Source organism: Aythya ferina (genome assembly GCF_964211825.1).
Source record: "Aythya ferina genome assembly, chromosome: 6".
NCBI classification, from domain to species: domain Eukaryota; kingdom Metazoa; phylum Chordata; class Aves; order Anseriformes; family Anatidae; genus Aythya; species Aythya ferina.
Window position 1 is genome coordinate 23,289,331 of NC_140303.1, and position 25,095 is coordinate 23,314,425.

Genomic DNA, 25,095 nt, shown 5'->3' on the forward strand with positions numbered 1-25,095 from the left:
TTTCACCTGTGGCTGCTAACAGGATTTTGTCTGTTCAGTTGTGTTTACCATCAGTCTCATGATGGTAAGGCCTCATCTCTAACATTTGATCACGTAAGAATGACAACTTTCTTAATGTAGCTAAATTTTGTCCCTCGTTTTTGGAGCAGCATGTAGAAACTTGTTGCATTTTTTCCTTTAAACACTTGATCGAGTATTTTTTATAATTTTCTTAATAAAGAAATTTTACATGTTCTGGAGAACGTGATCTAGCATCTTCCAGTTGAACAGGACATTTTTGGAAGTACCAATAGAAAGCAAATTTGCAGAGAATAGCTGTTTTCATGTACTAATTTGCATTTGCTGTTTATGAACAGCTGCATTTCTCATTTACCTGTCTGTTGCTTTTTGTGACTGGTTAAGGTGAGGGCTTGCGCTTGTCACTGGGCTGCATTTCCACAGGACAGCTTTCTGTGATCTTTGCTTGTGAATTCTTGTCCTGATCATCCTCAGCATTTGTACCTTTCTCCTACAACCAAAGGCCAGAGGAAGGGCATCTTTTAAGGCTATTTGGGTTATTTAAAAAAAAATCAAAACCAACAAAAAGCACCTGAAAAGTGGTAATGGATAACTTCTAGTAGCAACCTCTCTGGCTAATAGCCTATTCAAGAAGTACTGGCTGCTCTCTTCTCTGGCTCCCTCTTCCCATGCTGTCCTGCCTCCAGTGAAATGCAGAAACAGGATAATTCGCATTTACAGCTCCCTTTCCTTTCTTATTAGGGTGAGATGGATGCAGTTGCTTTATTATGGCTTAGGAGGAAGGGAAACAGAGTAGTTCTTCGTTCTAATCGGAGCAGGCTGTGATATATGAGAGATCTGAAATAAATTCCGTCCTTTAGCAGTGTGTAGATGAAAGAACACGTGTTCTTTTGTTTTGTTTTTTCCAGTGCTTAGTGTATTTCTCATGGTATTCCTCAGGGTGATATATATCTCCTAGATGAGGGCATGGGAGTTCATTACATTCTTCTATAATTCTTCAGACTATTTGGTACCTGTTTTTTGACACCTTCTAGAGCATCATTTCTGCATGGTTTTCGGTTTTATTTTTCCTCCTGCTTTAGTCTCCTGAGGCAAGTGTTCTCTTCTGCCGTTTAACCAAGCAGAAACTTTCCCCAGGGGAAGGAAAAAAAAAAAAAGGTAACTGGAAGGTCAGCATGTGCACCAGGGAGTCCAGCCCAGCTGCCACAAATTAGGAGACAGTTTGCTTATGGGATGCATGGCCTGTTCTTTAAGTACAAGTGTAAATGGATTATGTTCTAGGGTTAATTAAAGGGCCCACAATAATTTCCAAGCTTCAGTCATTCTTAATTCTTTTTACAGATCTGTATCATGTGAAAAGTCTGTTTTAACTTCCTACTTAATGTATAAATGTATTCACAATCTCTATATCATCTAGGATTCTGCTTAGCTTGATGCTTTGTAGATGCTATCTCCACATTTTGTTATGCTACCAGAATACTTCCATCTGTTACGTGATTACATCTAGAATTTAAGATTTCTGATAAAGCCATACTAGCCAAACCCTGTATTAATTTTCACTTAAACACTTCAGTATTCTTTTCATTTTTTTGACTGCTTCACAGACTTTTAAATTATTTTTGTAATATCCTTGTGAAGCACAGTAGATGATAGATTTCCATATTTGTAGCTGTAACCACAAGATGCAGAGGATGTCAAAATGAAATGGTCCTTACAGATTATTGTCCTGTTCTTAGAATAAATAAATAAATAGGAATGACCAGTTCCACTGATGTGATAATCTTGTAACCTGTTTAATTGCTGTAATATACAAAGTTACTGTATTCTCCTTACCTCCAGTCTGTGTAACACTTCTATGATACTTCTGTTTAAATGCAGGTTTAGGCTGAATATTCCCAGTTGCTTCTGGAATTTATTTACTGTCTTAATATGCTGTTTTGCATATTTTTCATTGCATTGTGAGACAAAAGGACATACAGTTAGTGATCATAAAGGAAAAAATCAGTTTGACTTGCTTCATTGTGAAAAGGACATCTGTTGCATTACATAGAGCTTCTCAAGAAATGGCATTCAGCTACTGCACTGTGATTTAGTTTCTTCCCCTTCATCTGTGCTAAACACCTGGCTCTTGTTTGGTGATCCCTAAATCTGTAAAAGGTGACTTCCTCAAACTTCATTTCATCTGCTTCCTCGAAATTGCTTATACTTACTCAGAATTTCTGAGAATAAAGTTTCTTGTAACCTCAAAGTAGATACCAAAATCTTTGGAAAGAGACTGTTCTTAATGAATAGCAGGGCATTTGTCACCACTGATATAGTTTCCATTAAATATCCAATGAGTTGGCTAGTCCACACCTCCCTAGTGTCCTCAGGAAACACATCACCCAAGCGAAAACGTCCTGCTCTATTCTAGCGTTTGGTATACTTCTGTGCAAGCTGGTTCATTTTCTTTAGTGGTGGTGGTTGTTTTTTAATGTTAAATGTTTAGTATCATGCTTTGTTTTACAGCTTATTTAGTTGCTACTATGGCTGTTTTACAGGAAGCCGATGATGGACTTGCTGATCTTTCTCTGTGCACAGTATCATTTAAATCCCTCAAGTTATACCATAGAGTTGGTATCGGCAGAAAACAGCCAGATAAAATTCAAACCTAATACACCAGTGGGGATGCTTGAAGTGGAAAAGGTGATTGTAAAGCCAAAACAAATGGATAAGAAGAAACCTGTTCCTGTTATACCAGAGGTAAGAACTAAAATAACAAGTTGAGTTGGCAGCTCAGCCTCATTTCAGCTTTCCCTGTTGTATCTCATCCTCTTAGCATGCACCCCCTGTGAAAAGCTTGGCTCTGTGTTCCAGATAGCCTCTTCTCAACTCATAATATGTGTCTTGCTGTGTGTGGTTTGTGCATATGCATACTGTACTTTTTTGTTACTCTGCTCTTTTTCTTTTTAACACATACCCTTAAGAAGGTAAGGGCTTTTAGAAATACTAAAGCCATTTCTGGGAGTTGCCTAAATCTTTCCTTCTTTTTTTGTAAACCCGCAGTATAAAAGAATGCTGTGTTTTGTTGTTTTTTTAATTTATCTAAAGCACTTAAACAAGGCCAGGGGAGCCCTTCAGCTGCCCTTTTACCTTTGTCCTACGCCCACACATAGACATTTATGGCTCATTTGTTGTCTTCTCTAGCTACCTAATGTAACCTAGTAGGGCATCCTAGTCCAAGTGTGTACCCTGCTGGACAGACAACTGACAGATGCTAAGGGTGGAGCAGGCTATTTCATGGGTCCTTTCCTTAGGTAGAAGTGAATTGCAAATGAATTCTTAGTTTCTCTTGTAATCTTGCTAAATGTGTAACATTAAAGCTGACACTAATGGGAATTCCTGTGATTACTGTAAGGCTGTTATGAAAATGCCAGTTGTTTCAGAATTTGTGCAGGATATTTATTTGAAATTCTCTTCTCTTTAGCAAACAGTAAGGGTAGTGATAAACTACAAGAAGACACAGAAGACAGTAGTAAGAGTTAGTCCGCATTCACCCCTTCAAGAACTCATACCAATTATCTGTAGTAAATGTGAGTTTGATCCTTCGCAAACTGTGTTGCTGAAGAATTACCAGTCTCAAGAAGCTCTTGATGTGACAAAATCTCTTAATGACCTTGGACTAAGAGAATTATATGCCATGGATATCAGTCGAGGTAAGATAACTTTTGTAAATTGATCTCAAAAAAGATAGCTACTCAGTATTTCAGTAAAGTATACTTTTTGCTTTGGTGTGAGTAGTGTTTTGATAGTGGTGTTTTTTTTTTTTTTTAACGTAAAGAAATTAATTTCAAGCAATTTGGTATGTATTTCACTGATCTTCCACAAAATTCAAACTTAAAGTGTAGCTATAACTCTATTAAGAAATGTTATATGAAGGTTTTATTTTTTAACAAAGTGTTGGGTAACAGCAAAGGTGGCTCAGTACAAAGCAACATTTAAAAACAATCGCTTTCCTACTCCTGCCCCTTCTCAAAAAGACCAATAATTCTGTACTTCCCGTAGCTCATAGAAGCCGCATAGGATCATGATGAGCTGAGAAGTATAGAAACACCATAGATACATGGTTTTGCTTTAAAATTCTGAAATATTAGACTATTGTGATAATGCTTTCCTGTGTAATATTTGTATTTGTTAATTTCATACGTAGATTGAGAAGGAGTAATAATTATCTTTGTAACTATGGTCAAGCAGGGGTACTGTTAGCTAACTTGCCTATATTTGTGCAGACATCCTATCATGGTTTTAACTTTAGCTGTAAGCCTACCTCTATAATGAAAAGCTTAATACACTGTGACTAAAAATTTTATACAATGTGTTTTGTTTAATTTCAGGCATTTTTCACAGGAAATTTTTGTCCCAGTATTGAATGTACTAATAACAGACTCATTCCTATTCTGGACCACTGTTCTATTTTTGTCCTTTGTTTTCTTTTCTTCTCTAACTGTGCCCCCTTAGATATGATAACCTTATCCTTTGGTTTCAAAAGTTCTCTCAACTGCTTCACAAAGGGCAATTATCTTGAACAAAGAATGTCAGGTTTGGAAAATATGCTCTTTTCCCATGGAGAAAACAAAAATGAAATACTTTTTATCGCTGATTTTTCTTCTTGCCTAAACATGTTATTTGGACTGCATGCAACCATAGTGAATTGTCATTTATTATCTGGCTACTGCTGTCCTCCACGGACTGGCAGAGCTGCCTTTTGCACAGAGTGAACCATTTGTCATTTGAATCAAGTAACAGCCAAAAATCTATAGGAGAGAATACAAGGGAATACACACTTTCTGCAAGGCTATGCCCAACTAGGAACTCTAGATGTGCTACGGTTCATTCAATGCAAACTAGTTCACAGTTTCCATTTTGTAGACAACTTCTAAGCTCTGAATTTTCAGCTTTCTTCATGAAAGTAAATAGTGAGATGTGCCATGTAACAGACTATAAATTTAAATTGTATTTTACTCAGATTATATTTTCATTATACATTATTTTTTCCATTTTCCAAGTTATGGACAATCCAAAATTTACAGAGCAAACTATTTTATATTCTAGTCTCTTCCTCTTTAGAAGTGTAAATGGAACCTCTATCTGAGATTCCAGTCTGTGATTGCATGTCTTCAGGCTCACTCTTATATGGTATTTTAGCATTGGGTGGTAAAGGTACATATTCTTTTTCTTCAGTTGTTTTTCCTAACGTTGAAGTTTCAGCTTGGCTTTCTGTGTTTGTAACTTCTAACTACATCCTTGATTCAGACTGAGACTTTGTCTTTCTTTTTTGTCTTTCTGTAGCCACATCACCAGTCAATTTAAACTTACCATCTTTGCAAGGTAGGCTTTACTGAAATCTGCAGTGAAACTGTAGCACTTACATGATACTACCATCCTCTTCTATTATAACATCTGCTTAACTGTAACAGGAGCAATTATCTCTGTACTATTATAAATGCATATTAAGAAAAGTTAATACACAAATTGATATACTAAGCTGTATATAAAGTATTTCTGTATAGTTTTACTTTGATTAATTAAATTTATAGTCATGCTTATATTGATCCTAGTCCCACAGTGGTCTTGCTGCTGCTTTCTGTTGGTTATTGCATTTGCATTCAATGAGATTTCTTTAAGAAAATTAAATCTAGTGAAAATTAGAGACACAACATCTATATTTACAAATTGTCTGCATGAGTTAAGACCATGTAGGGAGAATAACTTCTGCAAGATATAGTTATCTTTACCATGACTGTGTGCAAGTTGTGCGTGCAGCACCTATTAGGTCTTTCAGTGATGTTTCTCCATAGTCATACCATGTGCATGCTTGTACCTGACCTGCCCCACTTCACACTTTGCTATGTATTTAAGCTGTTGTGAATTGTGAACTGAAGAAGTCTCTTCAGACTGATGCTCTTTTCTCTCCTATGGCCTTTGTCATATGAACCATAACACATGACAAGTGGGATGGGTTGGGTTAAGTGCTGGGGGTATTAATAGCAGCTGAAACTCAGCTATTCTGAGCTCAGAGAAAGAGTGGTGAACGCTGATGGTAGGAAACCTGTTCATTTTACAGCTTTTAGAAAAACTATTAATGTAAGCGATTTATGGTATGCTTTGTATATCCTTCCAGAAGGCTTATGACAGACAGTGGAAAAAGCAAGAATACGGGAGAAATAATCTGTGCAATAAATAACGTCTAGAACTATTATTTCCTATTTTAGATGCCTACCAAATGTCTGAAAACTCAGAAGCTCTAAAAGAGAAAGAAAACAAAGGTTTTTTCAGCTTTTTTCAGCGAAGCAAGAAAAAAAGAGAACAAGTAAGATGTAACTTGATATAAGCAAAACTTCTATAAACTTATTTACATTGAGCTGTCATTACTGTTGATTGTTTTCTGGAAAGTATAAGTAACTTATTTTTTGTCTTCCCCATGAATCCCAAGGCTGCCAGCGCCCCAGCAACTCCATTAATGAGCAAGCCAAGGCCAACATTTATCACAAGATCCAACACTGTTAGCAAGCAGTATGACTCAAACACTATGCCGTCTGAAATGCCAAAGAAGCGGAGAGCTCCTTTACCACCTATGCCAAATTCTCAGAGTGCCCCCCAGGAACTTGCACAAGCCCAAGCCAGACCAGCATCTGATACTGTGAAATCTAACAGCCTTGACAGGAATGAACAGGTTAGTTACATTTGCTTCACTTCTTTTAAAGCGAGAAGTTTTGAGAGAGTAACCTTGATAGCCTTGTTACTTTAGGCCTCAGCTGATATATGAATGGTAAATAAAAGTGAAGCGCTTGCTTTTAAAAAATTGAGTTTGAAAATAACTTGGAAGATGCATTTCTTCTAGTCTTTGTCATGTATGCGAAGTAGTTGCTGTATTTTGGAAATGGAAAACCAACTTCTCACGTAAGTTGTGAGGATCTTTTTGGTCTTTTGGATGAATAGCCTTTACATATTTAAATGTTGGAACATTGCCTTACTTTGCTGTGTCTTGTAATTGATGTTTTAGTTTAATGTGTCACTTTTAATGTTTCAGTTATATATGATAAAGAGTAGTTTATTACATTACTAGAAAAAGAGGAAATCCTGGAAACGATTCTTGTGCTTCCAGCAAGTTAAAGCAAAGTTTTATTTTAATGAAACAGAGATGTACTTGATTGAAGCTTTGAGGTGCTGGATATATATTTAAGTTACCCATATACACAGAACTGCACATATACACAGCACTGCAGAGATTCTGCCAACAGAAGTTGGGAAAACAGTTGATGCATTGTGCAAGGTATTTACAATATTGTCAGTTGTGAATTCCAAATAAAGATCAAGGTTAAAATTGTCATTACAAATTGAAACTTCTTAAAAATTTCATATTTTGATTTGAATCCAGAATCTGAAGGTGGTCTTTAATAAATGAGGTTATTGGCGTGCTAAAAACATAAAATGCAGAACTAAATGAAATTCCAGGCTGAGGGATTAATTCTGTGTTAGATTTAGACGAGAAATTTCAAACTGTGACTGCCTATATCTTTATATGTTGATTTGCTCTTTCATTGATGCACAGAACCACAAGAGAGCACTGTTTAACAGAAGTTCTGAATTTGTATATTGTGTCCTGCTGAAATGCTTTAATGTTAGGAGACAAAGATTTCTTTCTGTATTTTAATAAAAGGAACTTTGGAGAAAAAAAAAATCATGATTCTTTTTTTTTTCTTTTTTTTACTTCATCATGTTTGTCTTTTAATTGAATTCAAACTTTTTGAAAATAAGCTATTAATGTCAACATACTTGAAATGATTAATATCCTTTTATGTCTAACAGTAATCTATGACTGCTGGGCCAGGATCTGTCACTCAACAAAATTGCTTAGTTTTATTATTTTATACTGACATTTCTTATTCATCTAAAGTGATTTGACTGAAGCTGAATAACTCCTTTTTTTTAAAAAAAAAAAAAAAAAAAAAAAAGGACAGAAGTCCATATAGAAAATATACACAAAAATTTAACTTTAATCAATGTTACACTATTTTTTCTATAACTTTGAAGCTTTTGGCTTGTTTTTTTTTTTTTTTTTTTTTTTTTTTTTTCCTTTTGAGATTATTCCTGTTTAATTCTGATTTGATTGCACAGTAGTTTATCAGATAATAAAGAGCTTGGGACCTAAATGTGAGTTAGTATTTGCTGCACAATTTGAATTGGATTAATTTGTGTAAAATATTTTGTCCTTTTTAATATCTGTTTTCCATTAAATATCATCTAGTGAATTAATTTGGACTGCAATAGTACATATTGCTTAACTTGATGAGGGACCACTTAGGAAGTACCTAATGGGAGACTTCCTTGGGAGGACAAAGCTGCTCTGGAGCAGTGCTGAGAGATTTTCAGAGACAGCCTCCCTGCAGCACAAAAGTGGACCATTCTCCTATGTGGGAAAAGGAGAACACATAAAAATAAACCATCTTGGTTAAACAGAGAGCTGCTGGTAGAACTCAAGTGCAAAAATGTGAGGGATGGAAAGGGGACAGAACAATTCCTAAAGAGCTTAGGCCAGAAAGGCTTATTGGACGTACCTAGATGTAGACAGGAATGTAAAGGCAAGCCTGGAGCTTGGAATGACAAGAGGTTTCAAGAATAATATGAAGGCTTGTATGTTAGTAGAAAGCACAAGTACAAGGCCGAGGGACAGGATCACTTATCTCCACTTTGACACAGTTGTCAGCAATGCTGATGTTTCTTTTTATTTATTTATTTTTTTTAACAAATTGGTAAGGTATCGATTAGACAGAAGAAACTCAAGATAGGATGAAAACCTACTAAACACTTCAAATGGTTAATGGTTCAGCCAGATTGGTGTGGTGCAGCTCCTGAGGAGCTCATAGTATGTCTAATACTGTTAAATATCATAATAAACAACCCAGATGATGCAGTTGAATGCACTCTCAACAAACTTGTAGTTGACACCAAACTAGGAGGAGAAAGATAGGTATGCCAGAAGAACCACCATTCAGGGAGATCACAACCATCTGGAATTAAGGCTCAGATAGGATCTAATCACACTGTTCTGATGCTCAGAAGGTATTATAAGGAATGTAGAGGTATTCTGTTGCTTAGGTGGCAGGATGAGGGTCTACAGGCATTAGTTGCTTCAGAGAAAGTTTCATTCAGGTATAAGAAGAAAATTCTCCATTGTGAAAACAATTTAATGTTGGAAAAGGTTTTTCAGAGAAGTGATAGAAGGTCCCTTACTGGAAATAATGAAGATGTGCCTTGGCAGGTTCCTGCAATAATCTAATCTAAGACCCTTCTTTCAACAGAGGGTTGGACTGAATGATGTCCAGAAGTCCTATCCCACCTAGACTTTTCTGTTTCACATGGGTGAATGAGAGTCTTGATTTTCAAAACCATGCGTCCATAATTGGGAGGACAGAAAAAATCTGATAGGCCTACCTGACTAACATAAACCCACCAAAAGATACTTGTTTGGTTGTGAGATTGAGCGCTACCTGAGTAATGTTGGCCAGGGGAAGGTTTGGAAGCTTGTTTTTCTTAGAGCTTCCACTGAAGTTTCTAAAACAAACAAAAAAGAACCTCTGGCTTCTGGTTTCATTTAACTGTAAAATAAAGGACAGTTCCCTTAAAAATATAAAGTGTTAGGTGAGAGACAATGTAAAATTGTTTTATCTAAATAAAATGTCATCTGTAGGATTTGCAGCTTTATAAATGAGATTGGGCACTATTTAACTGCACGGTAAGAATTAGTCTGTAGTCCATGAATTTATATCCTAAATACAGAATTTGAAATGAGACGTAAGCTTTAGAGAATAAAGTTAGTTTTGATAGTTGCACAGCATTTTTCAGCCGTAGCATGTGCATCAATAGTTTCTTAAGCCTAAGTGGCCAAATAATACCATTTTAGTCCAATTCATTTGTCAGTAATGCAGCAAGTACAATGGTCACACTAGACTACGATTATTTCATTGTAAATAATATAGAAACTTGCTCTTGTATTCCCCATTGTTGAAAATGTGCATCCTGCTGCTGTAATTTAAAGTGGTTGCTCTTTTGACTGACTGGTGTGTTTGCTAGGCTCTTTAGACTGACTGAGGGTTTTATTGTTACTTTTCATGGGAGTTTTACAGCGTCCCGTTATATGAATTTACAAAACTTAAAATGTAATTTTTTTAAGGGGTTACTTTTTATCTGCTTCTGTATTATTCAAAGCATTTAATTGCAAATCGTATTGCATTTAAGAATGCCTTAGTTCTGAAGCCTTCAGTTTATTTGGCAAACTGGATACATACCTCAGTTCTTTTCTGGACCAGGATGACCTTCCACGTGTGCCTTATTATGGACAAAACTCCTTTGTAACGTCCACAAGAAAGACAAAGTGAAATGTCAATTTTGCCTGGATAAACTGTTTGGCTGGTTTTGACAGAAACATGCCAAAGTAGTAACATCAGACAACAGTGAAACGAGCCAACTTGAAGGGAACAGTGTTCTCACTGTCTTTCTTCAAACTCACAGTGTATTGTAGTCCAATTTCTCACAATATGAAAAAGGGTTTAACATTTACCTCCTACAGCTTCATCCCTTCCCTTAAGAAAGAAACTGCTTTCTCTTTGTATGAGCAGTTACATTCTGGTTGGATTGTTTTTTGTCTTAATTTCAGAATGATTATGGAATTAGGTTTTGAAGATAGATAGTTCCTATTATTAGGTGAGAAATTAGTATGATGGCTGTGAGGGTGTGGCTTTTACAAGTTTATTTTTAGCATGATTTGTTTATTCTTTGGAAGATGCAGAAGATGACTTGTACAGTTTAAATATCGTGTTTGTCCAGTAAATTTCTACATTAAATCAGATGGAAAATTCCTCACTTATTTGTTAGTTCTAATTTTGGGCAAGATGGCTCTTGCCAGAAGTGCATTTAGAGCTAGCAAGTTTAAAAACACTTGAAAGTGGAGAGGACTCTCAAGGGTTTTCGGAAAGTGGTAATGTATAATGCCATTTACATACATATACATTCATACATATATATATATATGTGTGTGTGTGTGTATGTATGTATATGTATATATCCTTATGTATATATCCTCAGTTTTTGTAGAAGTAGATGCAGTTTTCCAGTTCTGATGTTTCTTTAAAAGAAAAGCATTTGATTATATCCAAAATGCCATTGCCACTGTTCTTCTGAATGCTTTATTTATAAAAACTAGACTATGATACCTTCATATCTTTTCTTCATGAATGTTTGTCTCCATACGTTGTTTTCAGTTTTTGTAAAGAAGTGTACATAAACTGTGCTTTGGTCAGAACAATTAAATAGAGATTTTTAGTCAAAACACCTACAGTTTAAAATGATGGATTGAACTTCTCAAGTGTAGAAATACAGCTTGCTTTTATTTACTCAACCGTAACTTCGAAAGAAATTGAAATTTCTGGTCTACCCCTTAGAAAAGCAAGAGAAGATGGAGGAAAAGAGGGGGGTTAGGAAGCAACTAAACCATAAAGTGTTTCTGAAAAAGATGTATTAGTCACTGTCATGGATCAACTTGGAAGATTGCTGAGAAGGATGAGTTCCATACTTCAGAAGTTATACCAGAGGCTCAGTTGCCTGTGCTCTTTGGAGGAGAAGTTGGGCAATGGTACAGTGAGCACCATGGTGAACCTGGGGGGCTCTTGAATAGAGCCTGCATTACCTGTGAGATGAAATGTTCAGCACTGCCTGTTGGCTCTCACTGAAGTTTGCGTGAAGATTATTTGATACCATTCTGATATAATTCAGAATTCATGGTGGACGCTACATGCATCGTATTTTCCAATATACCAGGTGTATAACCTTCTTCACTTTTTTTTTTTTTCCATTTTTGTACTAGCAAGGAAACAATTTAGAGAAGTTGTACACGATTTAGAAAAAGTTGTAGAAAAAGGTTGTAGAAGAGAATAGTAGTATTGTGTTTGGAGACAGAATACTATCAGCTGATTTTTTCTCAATATTTTGTGTCCTTTCTTTCCAAATGGCCAGAGGTACATTGGTTTCTCCATAGTACTTCAGCTAAATTGAGGTATTTTCGGGAGCTTAAGTCACGTAACAGAAATTGAGTGGATTAGGCGTTGTAAGAGCAAATACAATGTTTTTCTGGGTGTGTGGGTTTGTTTGTTTTCCCCTATTAAAATTGTATGCTTGCATAAAGGGAAAAAAAGAAATACTAACAGCATGGTTAGCAACGTGCTTTGCTATCCTGTTCCACTGCAGAGCCTCTGTTACACTTAGTTATCTGTGGACTAAAAGAGTTACTGGTGATATGAAAATACGTATATAGTGACCCTCTTTGTGAAGTACGCACACTGAAATGCTCCACTACATTCTCTCCCAAATACCAGTGTTTTTTCTTCCATTCCAGCTGTAAAATTGCTGTGGCTTAATTAACAACCTTTTTGCTGTTTTGAAATGCTTAGAAGGGTCCAGCACCACATCTGCTATAGCTTACAGAGGCTGGAACTTGGGAATCACTAGTCCCTGTAACTGTCAGCTTGGGCTGGTGTGGGATTTGGTGCTGTACATATCTGTCTGTGTGCATCTGAGGCTAAAAAGCTTTGTGTTCCCACTTGTTTGTTCCAGGATGGGGAAGGATTACAGTGTGAAAAGTGGAACTTCTGCATATGTTGGGGAAGTTACAGCAAAAGTGTTTGCTCTTGTTTCTGAACAACCACAGTTAATTATTTCAGGGATTCTAACATGAATTTTAATTTAAGTGCAACTGGTAAAGCACTGGTTATTATTGGCAGTTGGTATGACACATGAACACCCAGATGTATATTCCAAAACTTTGTCAGATATGTCTTAATAACATTATTTTTTTTTCCATCTGTTTAAAGTACTATTTTCACATTACAGCCTTTGTTAGGATTTGAAAGCTCTTAATATTCATATGTTGAATAATTCCTGAGAAAATCTGTTCAACACTTGAACCTTAACTGGAACATTTAGTACTTTCTCAAAATCTCTTTGCAAATCGTTTGTTTCTTTGGATGCAAAGGGTGGTAGAAAGGCTTATAAAAATCTTCTAGTAGCATTTGTGCTCTTACGCTGAGAACATTATTCCCCCCCCCTACACACACTCTCTTTCTGTGCAGGGGGGAACTCTGGTGACATCTGTTTAGCTGAGCAAGTATGCGCAGAACTCCGTGCCAGCCAAGTCAGCTGAGGGAGTCTGTGCAAAGCAGATGAGGGTGCAGACCTTTGAACAGAGAAGCAGTTTCTCTGTGCAGAATGGAAAGGAGAAAAATGGAACTGCCCAGCAGCGACAAGGAAGACGATTTAACGATTTAAAAAAAAATAAAAAATCAACCTCATCTGTGGAAGTAATATTTTATTTGACATTCCATCCTGCAAAAATTCAGATGCTGAATACTATTAATTCACTTTCTTTTAAAACTGTTTGGGAACTGTGAATGAGAAACTATTAATGTGTAAAGTGATTTTGTTGTGTTAAGTTTTAATCCAGGATCTGAGTTGTCAAAAAAGTATTCAAGCATGCAAGTATTTTTAATTAGGAGTGGAGTGGTATGTCCGTATCTTCTACTGTTTGTAAGAACATTTCACCTTGTGCTTTGTTTTTCTCCTTAAAACACGGAACCTCCCTTTCCTCTAAAAGGTGTTAGTTACTTGCTTTGGCATTAAAATCACTGGTAGAAGAATTGTGTGAACATTTTGGACATTGCTGCTCCTTGCAGTGCAAGAAGAGTATCTAAGGGATCTGTCACACCTGACACTGAGGTGGGACGCAACATTACAGATGACCGAGTATCCCCAGGGTAGCTCGGAATGCTTTTCACTATCCCCCATCATTCATTCAGGTATTCTGCTGAGAACTAACAGGTGCTGCCAAGCACTGCTTCACAGACAACTTGTGCTAATATCTTTTCTCTTGTAATTTTCTTGATAGTTTTAATTATGTAGAACCAAATACTCTAGCTTTTTGTCTTTAATATCCTTCTTGCTGTAAGATGTATATTTCTTTTTCAGTGGTAGCCTGACAGAGAAGTATTTTATTCCCTGGATATTAGCACGGTCAACAGTTCTGTTGTCAGTGATGTTTTTGAAAGGATCATCAGTGAAACAGAGAATTGTAGGTGTATTTATGTCACCTCTGTTACCTGATGGTCTGCTTTGTGAAGTGGTCTAGTTAATTAAAGCACAAAAATTTTCTGAAGATGATCCCCACATCTGTTTCCTGTGTGGATCCTTCTAGCAAACAATGAACATTGTCGCTGGATTCTATTATATTGTTGAGTAGACTAGATCATAATTACTACAGAAATAGGTAGCTGTGTCCAGAGCCAAAATACGCTTTACTGCTAGGGTGCTGAATGTCATCATTCAAATAGATTTTGAAATTCAGGGTTTCTTCAGCATAAGGCAAACTGCAGTTCAGAGCGGCAGGCAATTTTACAGCTGCCATCTTTTGGAGTTGGAATATATATATGTGTGTGTGTATATATATATACACACATATATATATACATATATATATGTATGTACGTATACATATTAATTTAAAATGCAATTGGGCTGTTATATCATATGAACTGTATTCATCTGGTATTCTATAAGGTAACCTGTGTCCATTTTTTTAAATGCTTTTGATTATTTGTGAATTAAGCTCTTGTTTTCTGCTACAATAATATGAGAGCATTATTGCAATTTAGCATCAGTGGGCATTAGAATTATTGTTGTTACACTTTATTACAATTAAATATGAATAGCTATTGTAAGACAGTCATCCTTTCCAATATAAATTTTGAAGGATGGCATTAGAAGAATTTCTATAAAAATCCAAGTATTTCAAGTAGAGAAGCAAAATCCTAATCATTATATATGTAATCCAATTAGGAATGTTGTTGAAGGAAACGTGTCATGTCATTTCAGTTGCCTGTAGCTGAAGCTTTTTTCCACAGTGATTTTAGCTACTTTTAGAGAAGATTTATTTGGGTTTTGTAGAATGGCCTTAGGGCATAAAGAATACGAATTCTCTGTTACTACATATAACAACCAATTTACTGCTGTGTCTTGGACCTCTGTGAATATATTCAATTACTCTAGAAACTCTATATAGTTTTTAATTGTAAGAATTAAGATGAGAAACATAATATATCTGGTAATAGGTAGACACTCTCTCCTGCATGAATATATATTATAAATACTTTTGGAGAGCAATTACTAGAGCTATTTTGTTGGCTTTAATTGCTAATAATTTTTTTCTGCCCTGTCTCCCTTCTTAGGCCCCTCCAGGATTAGTAAGAAAAGGTTCTCTGCCACTCAGTGACACTGCTTCTGTGAACTCTTTACGGAGGATGAAGCGCAAAGCACCCTCACCACCCTCTAGAACACCAGAAGATCAAAGTGAAAGCAGTAATGAGACTGGTAATCTTTTTATACTCTTTAATTGGGAGGCAACAGAAAATATGGCAATTTGGCTAAACATGAAAGAAATACCACCCTATGAGATAAGGACTTAAAGTAAAGGTTCTGTATGCCAAACATCTTCATATTATAGGGATTGGTAATGCTACTTTGAGATTGGCCCCTCAAAGAAAGGCAAGTTTTAGGGCATGAAGATCAGGAAATAAGAAATAATATAAAGCTAGTTATAGTTAGAGGGAGATTAATAGACTACGTAATGAGAAAAAGAATTTAGAGGAAGGGTTTTATATAATTATAATTCCTCTGATCAAAAACTAAGTTCTCTCAGGTTGAAAAATACCTAACAGTTGATATTAAAAATATCTGAGAAATGTGTCAAGCAGTGGTTGCTTAAGAGAAGGTATATTTCTTGAGGAACTCACCAGTAAGGCAGATCACAACATTTTATCTGGATCTTCCACTGGTGTAGAAATTGAGAGGTAATACTTCTCACAAAAAAAGCTTATTACTTGACTTTTTGCAGTAACAGAGTCAAGAGAATCAACCCCCACCAAAGTGGAAGAAAGAACCACTGAAATGCTGTCTGAAACAGGTTGGTTTTTTTTCCAAATACATTGGTAAAATCTGCTTCATAGTAAACTGCCATAAATTCATAGTAATAAATTATTTTACTGTGGATACGTCTTGAGTATAGGACTGATTTTAGTGACTCAAATCAATTACCTTTTCCATTGAAGTACGAATAACGCTTTCTAAAATACAGGTGTTTTATCTTCACTGTCTACAGAAACATGTACAATACGTTTTCTATTGGTTTCTGTGCTCCACATTTTAAGAAACTAAACAATATCCTTATTTTCCCTCTTAACCCCCAATGAGACAAGGCAAGAACAAGCTAGAACTTCAGTGATTTTTGTATGTCTTATAACAGACCTTTCAAAATCCAAAGCCCAGTCTTGTTTTCAGAACCCACTGCTGTGCTGCCCTTGACCTGCGTAACCTAGGGGTAGCAGCAAATCTGTGCCTGGTTGCATCTGAACAACCTTTAAAACATAAGTTATAAACATAAACGTAAATTGTACGCATGGATATTGATTATAATTTAAGTGATTTATTGGGTGTTGTGGAAAAAATATGATACAGAAATGTGTAGTTGTTTACAGTAAAATACAGTTCTATACCTGCAGAACACTACTTATTAATTTAAAGTCTTAACAGTGCAAACAGGAGAACTTTAAGTACTGCTTTTGGTAAGTGTCTGACTGTAGGGTTCAAATACAATATACAACACCTAGGAGTCTTAAAATTTGCAAAAGTTTTTAGAATAATCAATACCGGTGTAGTATGGAAAAATCACTCGTCAGTGTATTTTACTAAGAATGAGAAACATAAACACTAAGCACATGGAATGTCATGAGCAGTGTATGAAGCTAAACGCACAGTTACTCTGCTAGTTGACAGAAACTCTAAAGCATTAGTTTTCCAGGTAGTTAATTGGAGGTGCCAGTAAAATTGGTTGGAATGGTAAAAGCAAACAAGCAAATGCACCACAAGAATAGAAAATGTCATCTGCTACCTTAGATCTCTGGCAAAGGGGGAAAAAAAAAACACAAATGGTAAGATCTGTAATAAGTAGATTTGGTCTCAATTAGTGTGTAGGGCAACTTATGTAAATTGCCAGAAAAGACATTTAATAGAAAAAATAGTGAGAAAAGTCTTTGGAAGAATAAAATATTCTTAATAAATAGGAAGTATTAACCTACATTGTGTAGCCTGATGTTCAAGATACAATGAAGTTGTTAACTCTTTCTAGTTAATGTAGTAGATGAAGACGGATAGTCACTTCTAATTCTAAGTGATAATGATATTTATTAGTGCTTTATTTCCTGTGTTGAAAACTGTGTTCTTTTCCACATGATGCTTCTAAGATAAAAAGCAAAGTTACCATGCTATGATTTAATATCAAGTTTTTTGTTTTCTTGAGCTTGTTTCTATCTTAAGAATGTAGATTGAATTTCTGCATTTCCCATCACTGTACTGTCTTAAGTATTGCATAGATAGCAGCTCTGAGCTTCATAGAAATACCTCATTCACTTTTCTGTAGATTTAGTAACCTCTGCTTGAGGTATTTAATTTTTGTAATTAAATAATTTGTAATGGAAAGAAATAGAAAAAAAAAATCATTCTCACTGGGTTTAGAACGGTCTGTGTTGAGCCCTGGGATTTACCTCCATGGTTAGTAACAGCTTTCATTCTGTAGTTCTGCTTGTGATGTTGTCTTGCATTCTTGCAATGTCCTTTGTTGACCATGTCATGCAGTGTGTTTTTTTCAATGTCACATAACACAGACTCATCATCCTGTCCAGTTCTGCCTCCCCCACCCCCGGGATGCTGCTGCTCTCTGGTGGCATCTCTGAAACCGTCCAGAGGCCTGTTTATAAAGAGTCCTCTTAGCGAAGTCTATCATGCTTTGAGAGCCGGTATTCACCAGCAGCAAAATCAATTTCACTGTACTTGTCTTATTCCTAGTCTGAAAATTATGCATCAAACTTGGGCACAGTTTTATATAGATAAGGTAAAATATTTCAGTATGTATGTAATTGTTAAATTGGACATAATTTTAACATTACATGTTAATGTAGTTCGTTCCATTTGGATTAATACTGCTTTGAGTGTCAGGCTTCTAGAAGCATGGAGTTTTTGATCAGCTGTGATTGGCATTCCCAAAGCAGTTCTGTTATGCGTTGCTCCTTTAGCAAATAAGTAAATAATTTTTTAAGCTGTGAATACAGTGCTGCCTTCTGCCCTATAATGAACCATTACAAGCATTCAATAAATATTTGTTGTCTTAGTAGTTCGTAGCTAGTAGAGCCATGTACGTTAATTGGGACTATGCTATAAGCTTTTGAATAGGCAACATTTCTATTGTGAAAACAGACTGTACCTTGACAAAAGTGATTTGAAGGCATACATCAACTAGAATAAACATTGAGAGAATTAATTTGAACATTTGGGATTATAAACAACAATTTACCCTCAGTTATGATTTTTGTTCCCCTTCCCAAAGCTTAATTAATGATCAGTCCTTTTTTTTTTTTTCCTAGGGGAAAGGGTGAAATGGATTAAAAATCTGTAGCTTTTTTCTTTTCAATAACTTCCATTATATGAATCCCTTGATATCATCATCTTGGTTACAGAATCTCTTAAAACTTTCTTAAGGAGTATAGGGCTGAGTAAAATTACTGACAGATTTACATGATGTAGTCAGGCTTTTTGGCTTTGGTATTTACAAGCATACAGGCTCAGAAAGCAGCATCAGCCTATTGTCCGTTGTTCAGAGAGTATTCTTACTGACTCAAAGGACACTTGCAGTTGGTTTATCAGTCGTAAGGTATTTCTTCACAGTGTAGCCCTGTAGGTTTTAATAACATTCTTTTAGGACTATTTGAAACTCAGTGACTAATGTTCATGGAGGATAAATTACTCGCAGACAAAAATGTTGTTTATATTCTATATGTATTTACATATTTTGCCTGGTGACAGGACGAGGGGGAATGGGCTTAAGTTGAGCCAGGGGAGTTTTAGGTTAGATGTTAGGAAGAACTTCTTTACAGAAAGGGTTGTGAGGCATTGGAACAGGCTGCCCAGGGAAGTGGTGGAGTCACCATCCCTGGAAGTCTTCAAAAGACGCTTAGATGTACAGCTTAGGGATATGGTTTAGTGGAGGGCTGTTAGCGTTAGGTTGGAGGTTGGACTCGATGACCTTGAGGTCTCTTCCAACCTAGAAAATTCTGTGATTCTGTGATTCTGTGATATAGAGTATATAGGCAATTAGGGTGCAATATGTAGCTGGTGTTGCCCTAAGTAATTCCTAGTGACATGTTGCATATAAAAACTCTACATGGAGGGTTTAGAAACAAGTCAAAAGATCTGAACTGTTCCTCTGGGTAATGTAAATGAAGAATGGCTGTTACACGTTGTTTATGTATCAAAGTCATTCATACTGTTTTTCTGTAGTAGCACTGGTGGCCCAGGTCTCGTAGTAACAGTCACAGATTAAAAACCACTAGTTGAAACTAACCTTAAGCAAGTTTGGTGTTCTGCTGATAATACAGTAGAGCACTGATTATGAAGTGTGAGAATTGTTTGTTTGGAATTATACATTTGTAGTTCAGGTTAGTCCAGTCCAAGCTTGGAAGTGTTTCTAGCACAGAAAGGATGAACTTCTGTGTAGGAGGAAAGCCCGCAATGTCTCCTGCCAACCCAAGCTAACTTTCCATCCCATCAGTACAGTAATGGAAACTTAGTGTACAACTTAGCCATTATATTTCTCCAGAGGAAAAGTGACAGAGATGACTGCAGTGACTGGGCACAAAGCCATAGCAATGTTTCCGTTTGTCTTGTCAGAAGGCCTGGCTGTGCTTTGTTGTATAATTCAGGTTTCCACAGAGTATTAGACTGAAGGTCTTAGTCTTTGTTCCTCTGGCTGTTGGTGACTCAGGTTCATGGCATTTGTGGGATGGAGATACTACAAGGCCACTTGTTAACTGTGATAGTGTTCACTCATTTTCAAGAAAGTTCTCATCTGTGTAAATGATGTGATCTTGAGAGTTGGTTACAGATCGTGCAATAGTCTCAGCAGATTTGATGTCTGCCAGCATTTGATCACTAAAATCCTTTCCAAAGTATTAGGCACCTTGTATGATTTTGCCCCAAATGGAGACGGGGCGGGGGGGGCGGGAGGAAGAGAAGGAGCTTACTCTTACTTGTAAAGTCTTGAGGAATCTCTTTGATAAAAGCATGGCATATTTGTCTTCACGTGTTTAAGTGACATGGAAAGAGTTCATCTGCACCATTTTGCAGTCTTGCTCCTTTTTCTGTGGGCATCTAGATCACCTCTGCATTCAGCAATGTGACACGTGTTGATCATGTTGCTGAATCTGCACCTGCCAAGCATTAGTACTAGAGAGCAATATAAAAAACTAACTAGAATTCAATAGTAAAATGTTTAGCTTTTGTATTTGTTCTGCAACTGTAGTACTGAACTCTGTACCAATGACCCTACTGGAAAAAGCAAAATTTCTATTCTGAATAGAGAATTTCTCCAGGTCTCAGAGTTCTCTGTTATGTTTCTATAATAGTACATCTGTAGACTTCTGTTTACTTCAAGGTGGTATTTTGTTTCAATTCTTTGCCTTTGTGTAGGGTTGTTTTACACTTTGAAATTTACTGATACAACTTTTACTGAAGTCTAAAAGGCCAATTGCAAGGCCTGTTCCTAATAGGTATTGGCACATGCAAAGCTAACGGGAATACCTTCTTCAGGTCAGGCAGAGTCCACTGCTTATATGGCTCTGTTTCCAGTAACTTGCCATGGCACCATATTTTACTATATAGATGGAATTATTATTTTCTTGGTGTTGTAGAATGCAAGTTGCAAAGCCAAGAGGTAAATTGTATGGTGCACTTACTAATATTTGTCAATCAACATCTTGTTATAGGAAGATTCCTGACATGAAAGTAAAGCCAGATACAGTTAGTCCCTCTGGAAAAATAAGTGGGTTTATTAGTCTGACTGTAGGTATGCTGGCTTATACGTGTCCTAAACCAGTAACTAAACCTTTTTAACTATGCTTTGGCTGAAAATTTTATTTTAATAGATCAACATGTATTTTTTTAATATTATTGTTCATGTACTTCTACTGTAACATAGGGCAGTGCACAAGACACATCTAGCTATGTTTTAATACCCTTGGGATGATTGTGGGAAAATTTTGATAGTGGTGAGCAATCTTGTTCAAAACGTGGAATAAGCTGAGATTTGGTCTCTAACATACTTACTCTGATCTAATGGAATCATTTATTCTAAGCCTCATTGGAGAGGTAATGGAAATGGTAAGAACTCTGGGAAAAATAAACTCTCTACCTCCATGAAATTTGGGCTTATGACATTGTTAAATATATTTTGATCTATACTACTTCAATGCTTGGCTTAAACAAAAGACAACATTATGCAGTAGTTACAGATGCAGAAACAGATGAACAGTAGCATGGTGGTAAGTATATTTTCATGTAAAAAGAGAATTGGAAAGAACTAGAAAATACTGTGAAATTAAATCTGAATGAGTCCTTACCACCCCACCCCCTGAATTAAGAGAAGTCTCAATTTTCCTTCTTCAAACTACTTAGGCTGACTTCACGGTCTCTTTTGTATCTGCACCCTGAACTGATATTTGTGGGTTGGTATTTGTTTTTTTTTTTTTTTTTTTTTTTCTTTCTTTCTGTGAGTGTAGGTGTAAGGACCACAGAATACAGCCTGGAAGAAATTGATGAAAAGGAAGAGATGAGCGTGCAACAGGGAGAGGAAAGTGAAAGTACGGATACCTCTCTCAGGACAGGAGAGATTACTGCAGCCTTCAGCTTTACTGAGGTACAACTGGAAACTGAAAAAAATGATCCTGCTTCATCAGCTCTTGTTCCTGGCACTGTTTCTGTAGACAACTCACAAAGCTTCAAGGAAGAAAAACAAGAAAATATGAGCACAGATGGCAAGTAAGTACGCTTTGTGACAAAGAAAGGAGCACTGGGGAGGGAATGGGGGAGGCAAATAAAATGTAGAGTGCTGTTTCATTGTGGAGCACAGAATAGAGAATTGTGAGAGAGGAATGAGCTTAATATGCTTAGCTTTCATTGTAGCACTCTTCTGGACACAGTAATTCATGAAGCCTTTCAACAAAAATGACTGTTGTGCTGGGTGTTCTGTTTAAGCCTTCCTTTCCTTACTACTAAAACATCCAGATCCCAGAAAAGCTGAACCCATCTTTTAAACATAAAAGTTTTAAACATAATTACTAGAGCAGTGCAGTGTGCTGGGGGGAAGGAGGTGAGAAGCGGGGCAGGAAATGTGATTTGATTCATTTAAAGAGAATTTGCAAGATCATTCTTACAGTTGGGGGGAAAACAGGTATATTGGCCATTTCGGTTCTAGGCATGCTTCTATTGTTTATCTGTTACCTATTGCTCTACAATTTGTTTTGTTTTCTTAATATATTAGCCAGTTGTCTTGACCTGTCTTGATCTGTCTTCTCTCAGGACAAACAAGAATTAACATATTACTTTCCTTAACCACTCATTTTCCCTTCTGGTGATGTTGTAACTTTGCCCTTTAGCATGTTTGTTAAACTACCTGACTCAGCAGGTTCCCAACATGAGTTAGTGCCTGCTTGAAATGAATGTTGATTGTCCAGAGAAGTCCCATTGCATTAATGTAATTCACTATTTCTGTTGTTCCCTGGGGCAACTCAGCTGGCTACTGTTCCCAATTTAAACTGAAAGAACTGTTTCAATTACTGTACCGAGGCCAAAATGTGTGAATGCTATAGTAGCCAAGAACTTTGAAGGTAATGCAGAGAGCTTTGACTTGTATTTCTAGGGTCTTTTTGTCAGTTCAGTGCCAGGTGGGGCTTTGCAAAAATCTTTGATGTTCTGTCCTGAGAAATACCGCACAAATTGCTTGGGTGTGTCTGCTCTTTGAGGAACTGAGCTGGTGGATCCACCAAATGTTATTTTTAAATTCTTGCAGATTATCGAGACCTGAATTATTGTGCCTATTTGGCCAGTTGTCCAGGGGATATTTCATCACTCCCACCCCACAACTAACTTGTATAGGCCTTTTGTGGTCTATAATACTGTTGAACATCACCTAGTTATGCACTGTGCTGTAACTTCAGAGTTTGGAAATCCTTTTCTTCATGAAATACTACAGTGTTGAAAATGAGGAGTAGGGTTTCTCTGACATTGTTTCTGGAAATCTGGTAATTCAAACTTAACATTGGATCTAGTGACTTTGAAGATGTTTTTTAATCAAACCTGGGGTATGTATAGTATTTCAGTCAAAAGGTCTGATTCCTGTAATGCTCTATGACATTTGGCAATTTTCTTTGTTTTTAAACAGTTCAGCCTGTTGCAAGTACTTGTCATTCTGTCCCTCAGCTATGTTCAAGGGAATGGAGATAAGCAAGAGTACAGAGGGCAGGACTGAGCTTTAATGTACTTCCAACAAAAATTTTGAGCGTGTATGCTTCTGTTTAGTGGTTATTGAACGCTTAGAGCATGTTTTGGACTGTACAGGCAACATGAGGATGGATGCTTATTGAGGAATTTATTTTTTTTAAATACTCAAAACAGATGTTTCAGCTCACAGCAGTAGTTCCTGATAACTAATGCATTTGATGTGGCAAATGAAATGGAATCTTCATAATGCCAGTGTTAGTACTACAGAAAATAGAAGTATCTCAAACATACAGAAGTTTGAAGTTCTAATATTTTTAAAAGAGAAAATGAAGTATTCTAAAAGAGAAATTTACACTATTTTGGCGTTTTTCATTTGCCTTTTGAAGTCAGATATTTAATATTTCGTGAAAACAAAGGGTTTTTTTTTTGTTTGTTTGTTTGTTTTCTTCAGCATTTGTGGAGTTCTTTTGTCCCCTCTGATCAGAGGCAGACATTGTATGCATTGGCAAAATGTTTAGTATGCAAGTAACATGTTTTATGCATATTTATTTGTTGTTCTCAAGACATTTCTTGCAAGGAACAGAAAGTTTTTCGTTACTATCTTGAAGTCTATACTGCACAGTTCATATGCAGTCAGCATCTCATGTGACTTCATATTCTGTCGGAAACAAAACTAAAGACAGATTCTAAATGTTGGGGGTGTCATAAGACTTCGTGCTAGGAACATCATTAAATGAAAGATAAAGCATTACCTTAGTGGCTCCACTAAACTTGAGTTGTTAGTGGAAAGAGCCTTGTTAAAAGTGAATGAGTAAACAAAAGGAGAGGAAGAAGGGAAAGGAAAACTGATCATGTTACACAGAAGAGAGTGAAGCTGCATGTCATTTTGGTGAAATATCATAGCAGCATTTCCTCTCATTTAAAATAAATAAATAAACGATTCTGTTGGGTACTCCAATGTTTGGCAGAGTGATTCTATTTTGTCCATCTGTGTTTGGAGAATATTGCCAGTTCTCTTGCATCTTTTCTTCTGTTTACTGAAATGAATGATACCAGCATATTTAATATACTGTTGTGCTTTGCAGAGAACTACAGACTAAGATAAGCATTGAGCAAGCTGCGTTCGAGAAAGATAGGAAGCTTAAAATTTTGGATCAAAATAAAAATCATGGTGAGTAGTTCCCACTCATTTTTAATACTCAAAACAAGTTTGAAGAAAACTCTTTGTTTCCTTTGAAAACGCTCATAATACCATCACATTTGAATTGCTATCATTGGATTATTTTCTTTATACTTCCTCTAGCTCTGGCATATCCTCTTTGAGATGAGGTTATGAAAATTGGCTGCGGGTTGTTTTTTTTTGTTTTGTTTTTTATTCCTCCAGCAGTAGTCAAAGCTGTACTGTTGTAGGGCAGTGTGGGTGGAGCATTGCTTAGGAGAGGGAAGGAGGTTTTAGTGTTTTCCAATTGTCCCCTTTTACAAATACACAAGGTAGAGTTAACAAGTAACATTTTTAATGTTAAAACCATAGAACAGACACTACAAAGATGGAACTAAATAAAAATCGGATCTAACTTAATACTGCGTAGACTTTGAGCTCAGGTCACTGAT

At 36.3% G+C, this 25,095-nt stretch overlaps 1 protein-coding gene across 12 annotated transcripts in view; it reads left to right on the forward strand.

The window, feature by feature from the left end:
- Nucleotides 1-25,095, forward strand: part of COBLL1 (cordon-bleu WH2 repeat protein like 1) — an 88,455-nt gene that overhangs the window by 54,213 nt on the left and 9,147 nt on the right. For 10 of the 12 annotated variants that reach the window (XM_084523235.1, XM_084523240.1, XM_084523246.1 and 7 more), the window contains exons 3-11: nt 2,559-2,760; nt 3,485-3,713; nt 5,347-5,385; nt 6,270-6,367; nt 6,491-6,730; nt 15,330-15,471; nt 15,995-16,067; nt 21,760-22,023; nt 24,570-24,655. In XM_084523235.1, the coding sequence (XP_084379361.1) occupies nt 2,559-2,760; nt 3,485-3,713; nt 5,347-5,385; nt 6,270-6,367; nt 6,491-6,730; nt 15,330-15,471; nt 15,995-16,067; nt 21,760-22,023; nt 24,570-24,655 (1,373 nt within the window). The remainder of the gene's footprint in view (nt 1-2,558; nt 2,761-3,484; nt 3,714-5,346; nt 5,386-6,269; nt 6,368-6,490; nt 6,731-15,329; nt 15,472-15,994; nt 16,068-21,759; nt 22,024-24,569; nt 24,656-25,095) is intronic. The other 2 variants (XM_084523239.1, XM_084523242.1) reach the window with 2 other exon arrangements.